The sequence below is a fragment of the Panthera tigris genome, chromosome C1, assembly GCF_018350195.1.
Source record: "Panthera tigris isolate Pti1 chromosome C1, P.tigris_Pti1_mat1.1, whole genome shotgun sequence".
Lineage (NCBI taxonomy): Eukaryota > Metazoa > Chordata > Mammalia > Carnivora > Felidae > Panthera > Panthera tigris.
Window position 1 is genome coordinate 94,339,587 of NC_056667.1, and position 6,732 is coordinate 94,346,318.

Genomic DNA, 6,732 nt, shown 5'->3' on the forward strand with positions numbered 1-6,732 from the left:
GATGGCTCAGTTGGTTAAGCATCTGACTCTTGGTTTCCACTCAGGTCATGGTCTCACGATTTGTGAGTTCCAGCCCTGCATCTGGCTCCGCGCTGACAGTGCAGAGCCTGCTTGGGATCCTTTCTCTCTCCCTCTCTCTCTGCCCCTTCCCGCTTGTGCTCTCTCTCTCTCTCTCAAAATAAAAAAGTGAACTTTAAAAAGAAATAAATGATTCGTCTTCCCTTTGAAGGGATCGCCATAACTGTCAACACATTTCATGTGTGCCCAGCCAGCCGGCCCTTCACCCTTGATAGTGCTCTCCGTTTCTCCTTATCGACCTCATCTTTCTGGTTAGAACAAATGAGATTTTAAGATGCTTGGTGGCAGCGATAATATCATCCTGCTGTGACCTCCACCTTATCTAGCATGGTGGTTACATACATAAGAAACACTTCATTAGAAATAAACTTGTCTTAATCCCCTACATTCTGGTGTTCGTGTGTCAAAAGATACAAAAGAAGCTGTTTATGGGATTCAAAAATATATGCTCTTATAAAAAACAATTAAAAGTTTATATATATATATATAGTGTTGGCCTCAAAGAGGAAGTCTGCCCTCAGGTTCAGATAAGATCTTTGCGACATACAGCCTGATGGCGGCAATAGCAGTAATCGTTTCGTCATTTCTGAAAAGTAGTACTAAGTCACGGAAACAAATGAAAAGTTCAGTCTTACACGATTGGCGTCTTGTGACCGGACTTTTTCTTAGAAGGTAATGCCTTTACTCCCATGCTTTTAATCTAGATGAAATAATCATTCACCAAAAGAAAATGTCATCTAATTTTTAGTGGTTGCTATCCTTTTTTTTTTTTTTTTCTGTTTAATTTTATTTGGTGGGGGAAGGGTTGTATTTTGAGTAGCTGCAGTTAGTTGGTAGAATTTGTGGCAATCAGTAAGATTCTTCCCCGGGGGAAAATGTGGGAAAGTAGAAAGCTGTTTCTATTTTAATTTATGCTCTGTCAAATGTTTGTTTGGAGTGTTGTTTTCAAATGGAAATGTGTTTCCTGCTTTTCTTGGCCTGGATCTGTAAGTAGTTATTTCCCCGCAGCACTGTGTGTGAGGGTTTTGTCTTTCAGGGTGGGGTGGCCCAAAATATTTTAAAGGTGGCAACAGGGACATTTCTTTGTGGATGGTGGTAAATTGAGAGCCATTCAAGTGAAGATTAAGATTTTACAGAATCCTACGGATCCGGATCCTCTCCCTCTCATCTCCCCAGTGGTAAGGTTCAGTATAAATCCCTAGGGGATCAGAGTCTTTTTAGGGCAGACACATATTTCAATATTTCAAAAATACTCTGTACTAAATATTTTATGGTGCTCTACAAAAACCACTGTTGACTTTTAAATTAGAAAAGGAGCAACAAATGCTAGAAAAATTGTTATCACCGGTGATTCTGCTGTAATAGTGGGCTTCCTATATCTCGTGTCTCAGAACTCTCACCAAATTTTCCTGTCGGCACTTTTCTTATTATCCTAGGTTACGTTATTTGGCCAATTGTAAGGCACTTAATGTTGCTGTTGCGGTTGTAACTGGTACATGGCGATGAGGTATCCTTCTCCCGACCCTCCCCATGTTCAAGGACTTGGAAATTCATTCATTTTTGAAAGCTGAACAATTAAACACAAATAATTGATGACATTTGTTGTCTAAATACATGACCTTAAAGTACACCAGGTATAAGGAGAGCCAAAAATTCTTGTCAGGGCATGTCTCAATATGAAGTAGAACTGTGGTCTTCTAAAATTGTTTTATTATTTTATATAAAGAAAAGTGGAAACCATTTTTATCAGTGAAGAAACTGGTTAAGCACACTATAGTACATAGCTGTAGCAGAAAGGCCTATCACCACTAAAAATGCTTATGGAGAGTTTTGAGTGGCATGGGAGGGATGTTTATGATTAAAAAAAAACTTAGTAAAAATAACAAAAAAGGAGACATGAAGAAGGCTCAACCAGATTTTAGGCAAATGCATGGAAGTATAACTAAAAAGAATACACTAAAATATTAATAATTGGTAGTGGGATTTGGGGTTATTTTACTCTGCTGCTTTTAGGTACTTTATCTTTTTAGTACAAATAAATAAAAGAGAAAATACAGAAAGTTTCACATAACAAGCAGAACCATAACCTAGATAAGGACACTGACACACTTGGAAAGACAATATGTGGACAGAATAAAAGCTCTGATACAGCCTAGAGGAAGGACCTTGAAGAAAAAAATGGGTCCAAGCTTACCCAGCACCGCCAGGGAGGAGTAAGGCAAATACATCAGACCTATATGACGTTCAGTCTTAAAGTCATGCTTTCATCTTCTCTCATACTTAGTTCGATTCAATGTTTACCAAGAAAAACTGGTTTTAACGGACTTTCTTATATGTTCTGATAGAACACACTAGTGACACAACATGTTCCTTATGTCGTTTCAGTGTCTACATCAGTCTCCTGTGAGTTACTTGCTTGTGAGTCAGTTCTGGACCAATCAGCCTATTCTTGGCGCTCCGCTAAGATTAATTCCGGACGTGCAAAGCTGAGGACTAGTTGCTGAGGTGTGGTAACCATACCATATGAAGTCTGTGACCCCTGGCCTCACCAGAACACCCACCCTGACTTGCCTCTCTCTCATTGCTACCGCTCTGATATTAAAATCACACTCTCAGAGTTTGCCCCTTTGTTGCCTTTCCTTTCCAGGCTTTCTAAGAGGAATCTTTTTTATTCTCAGGGGAAGACGGCATGGGAGGAGGTCATTCCAAACCTGAATGCAACAACGGTAAGTCCAGGGCAGGAAGCATTACCTGCCCCACTGCTGAGTTAATCTGGACTGGCATCACCACCATCAATTTTACCTTGATGCAGAATCTAATGACAGGAAGAGAGAAAAGGGGAACCAGAGAGAACAATCTGGTCCTCCCAATTTGAGTAAAGCATGTCTCTGTGCTCAGTACCAGACGGGCTGGATAGTTTATGGCAATACACTTCCCTTCTCTTCCTGGTCCCCTATTTATGGTGCAGGCATTAAGACCCTGCCCTGTCGCTGCCTTTGGCTAGTCACTGTTAAAAGCTGCCCTGCAAACAAAGGAACAAACTAAAATAGGTAGCAGTTTACAAGGCCAAGTTCCCCAAGACATTGGGAAATGCTAGTTCTGGGTTTTGCTTTTGGTTCTCTACTCCCTGGCCTTGAGATTGTTGGCTTAAGTCCCAGGGAGCATATCTCCTAGGGGTCCTATTAAATCTTTGAGGGGCCACAGGAGAGGTTTGTTTGTTTGTTTGTCAAAGGGACACATGGGACTACAAAAACGCTAGGCTTCTCTTTCATTGGTTTAGCTGATGGGGTTTTTTGTTTGTTTTTTTAATGTTTATTTTTGAGAGAGAGAAGGAGAGACAGCATGAGTGGCAGAGGGGCAGAGAGAGAGGGAGACAGAATCTGAAGCAGGCTCCAGGCTCCGAGCTGTCAGCACAGAGCCTGACGCGGGGCTCGAACTCACAAACTGTGAGTCATGACCAGAAGTCGGAGGCTTAACCAACTGAGCCACCCAGGTGCCCCTAAGCTGATTGTTTTTTAAGTTCCAACTCTAATTTTCACATGAAAGGATCGAGGATCTAGGAAACACTGTTCTCTTCTTTTTTTTTTTTTTTTTAAATGTTTATTTATTTTTGAGAGACAGGAAGAGAACATCAGCAGGGGAGGGGCAGAGAGATAGGGAGACACAGAATCCCAAGCAGGCTCTGCGCTCAGCCGGAAGCGGGGCTCGAACTCCTGAACTGTGAGATCGTGACCTGAGCTGAAACCAAAAGTCGGACACTTAAGCCGCTCAGGCACCCCTCCCCTATTGCAGAGTGTAGCACCCCCAGCATTTATCTCCACGGGTTGCTTGCATAGGGAGGGGCGCCTGGGGACATTCATGAGACGGGACAGGGACACTAATCCCCTTTCTGTTCTCTCACAGACGAACAAAACACCAACACAGTAGCCCCAACACCTCCGTTCTCCTTCTGGGAGCGCACCAAGTAAGTGCTCCGCCCATTTCGTCTGGAACCCCAAGGCCCCGGATTTTGCGTTGCCAGCTTGGGAGGGTGACTTAGGAGGAACTTAGGAGGGCGGTCTGGGGAAAAGGGACCAGAAACAGCTGAAGAACTGAACTGGTTTTTTTTATTTTCAGAGTGTGGTTCTTAACCCTAGGTTGCCCAGGGAGGGGAGATCCCTCAAGAGATCCATGAATCCCCTCGGCGGATACATGAAATCTGCTCTGGGGGGGTACCTATGAAGATTTCAGGGAGGGAAGAGAGCCCACAGTTTTCACTGAGGCCTCAAATAGTTCTGGAACCCAAAAGCAAAATGCTGAAAAGCAGTGGGTAAGAGTGAAAGTCACCTAACCAACATGGCAGCTATTGCAGGGATTTATGCACGGGTGGGAAAGAGGACCTTCTGGCCTCTGGCAAAGGCCTTCGGAAGGTCCAGTGGTCCGTCTCCTCCCTTTCTTTGCCAAAACAGCATACAGTATTTGCTCTTGGCCTTTTTTGCCGGGGTCCTGATCACGCTGCTGCTGTTGGCCCTTATCTTCTTCGTCATAAAGAGCTACAGGAAACGTAAGTGGTCTCTGAGAGACGGCACGGCTCTCACTGCCCAGCCGTTGAGAACAGACGTGGCTCTGAGGGGGGAGTAGAACCCAGGGAGCTCACCCTGTCTGCACACTGAGGACCTGAATCCCCAAACTTCTCCACCTGCCCTCCCACCCTCCACGCTTCCCACCTCCAACACCCAGCCTTCACCCCAGCCTGCAGGGAAAGCCTTCCTATTCTTCCAGACCCCATTGCTGAGACTTGTCCCTCTCTCTCCTGGCACCTGAGGCAGGTCACTCTAGTCCCTGCGCCCTGGATCCTCCCTTCGATCCTCACTCTGGCCAAGATTCTCCGGCCAAGGTAAGATGACCACGTTGTTTCCGGGACCCTGGGCAAGTGCATCTTGGAAGGGTTCTTCTGATCTCTTTGGTCCTCTGTGACCACAGCTTCCAAATGGCTTCTAAAGAGACACCTTCCTCCAAATCCAACTCACTCACTCCTCTGCCTCCTCCTCCTTCCTCTGCAGCTTTCATCCCCAGAGGAAGCACTCACCTATGCTAGCATGACTTTCCAAATCGCAGAAGAAAAGAATCATTACCTGACTGAGAAACATTCTGCAGGCTTGGATCCGGTTGTCTACTCTCAGATCAAAGTGACAAACTCACCCGACCTTTCCAGTGAGGCTTGACGCCAGTCCCTCTTATCTCAGCTCCGTCTTTATATAATCACTTTCCCTTTGGACAAATTTGGGACCACAGCCTGACCAGACTACAGTGGAGTTGTTGGGGTGTGATCTGGCCATGTTAGCCAGCATGTTTGAAGACCAAGGGCCCATCTTTCCCTTGGCCTGAGAAAAGATTGCTGGCCCAGCCGCTTGAACGGACAGTCTGATAGCCCCTCAAGGGCTGAGACTGCCTCGCTCGTCCCCTTTCAACGAGTGTGGTAGTACAGAGCTCATGGCACAAAGAGTGTTCACTCAGGGCCGCTGATCAGTTTGGGAGAAGTCAACCAACTGGGCAAGTTAGCAAGAATTACAAATAAAAGCAAACCCCCTGCAAAGCCAGCCCCTCCTGCATCATGCATTTGTCTGTCCCCGTCACCTCCAAAGACGCAGAGCTCATGCACAGCCAGAAGCCTAACTAAGGGACTCTAGATCAAGTTCAGGATTGATTGGGGCACAGGTCTCAAGCTCTGCACCAACTAGCTGCATTCTTTTGGGTAAGTATGTGAAACTTTTTTTTTTTTTGATTTTTTAAAATGTTTATTTTTGAAAGGGAGAGAGACAGAGCGTGAGCAGGGGAGGGGCAGAGAGAGAGGGAGACACAGAATCCGAAGCAGGTTCCAAGCTCCGAGCTATTGGCACAGAGCCCGACCTGGGGCTTGAACTCATGAACCCTGAGATCATGACCTGAGCCCATGTCGGATGCTTAACGGACTGAGCCGCCCAAGTGCCCCAAGTGTGTTGTTAAACTTTTCAAAGCTTCAACTGCTTCATCTTGAAAACAGAATAATACTTACCTCTTAGTGTGAGAATAAGTGAGATGGCATCTACTTAGGTACTTCATACGTTCCAGTTTTACATAAATACAAAGTCCCTGTTGTGTAAAGTGCTATTCAAACCACCTTCTTGCTATAGCATAAAAGATATGCCAGGCAATATTACATGGAACTAAGGATTAAATGTTAACTCCCCTAAATCCTAATGGATAATCCCATATATAATCCCAGTAAAAATACCAATAAGATTATTTTTCACTCAGTGAGGTTCCTGTATAGATAATAAACAAGAAAGTAAATCCAGGAAAATCTATACAAAGAAGCAAATAAAGGTAATCTGGGAAGGCTAGTCCTCACAGCTAACTAAAAGTATTATTTTATCAAGCATGATGGACTAAAACATGTTCCTGGTTCATGAATAAACAAATGGGATAGAGTAAAAAGACTAAAAAAAGATCAAAATCCATGAAGAAATTTAGAGTATGATGAAGATAACGTATCCAGTCATTTGGGTGAAATTGGTTAATTCATAAACGGTGTTTAGACAGGTAGGTAGCCATATGGATGAAAGTAAGACCAGAATCCACACCTCCCTTCTTAAATCATAATAAATTCAAGATACATAAAAAATTTAACTGTAA

At 44.2% G+C, this 6,732-nt stretch overlaps 1 protein-coding gene across 3 annotated transcripts; it reads left to right on the forward strand.

The window, feature by feature from the left end:
- The first annotated feature begins 675 nt into the window (after positions 1-675).
- On the forward strand, positions 676-5,882 carry CC1H1orf162 (chromosome C1 C1orf162 homolog). 3 transcript variants are annotated; one of them, XM_015534996.2, is made up of 7 exons: positions 676-750; positions 2,464-2,583; positions 2,757-2,804; positions 3,982-4,042; positions 4,527-4,621; positions 4,887-4,954; positions 5,121-5,882. In XM_015534996.2, the coding sequence occupies exons 3-7, from the start codon at positions 2,768-2,770 to the stop codon at positions 5,280-5,282; spliced, it is 423 nt and encodes a 140-aa protein (XP_015390482.1). In that variant the 5' UTR covers positions 676-750; positions 2,464-2,583; positions 2,757-2,767; the 3' UTR covers positions 5,283-5,882. The 3 variants fall into 3 exon arrangements, with proteins under 3 accessions (XP_015390482.1, XP_042854112.1, XP_042854113.1); XM_042998178.1 differs by lacking the exon at positions 676-750 and adding an exon at positions 781-1,256; XM_042998179.1 differs by lacking the exons at positions 676-750; positions 2,464-2,583; positions 2,757-2,804 and adding an exon at positions 4,195-4,387.
- The last annotated feature ends 850 nt before the right edge of the window (positions 5,883-6,732 follow it).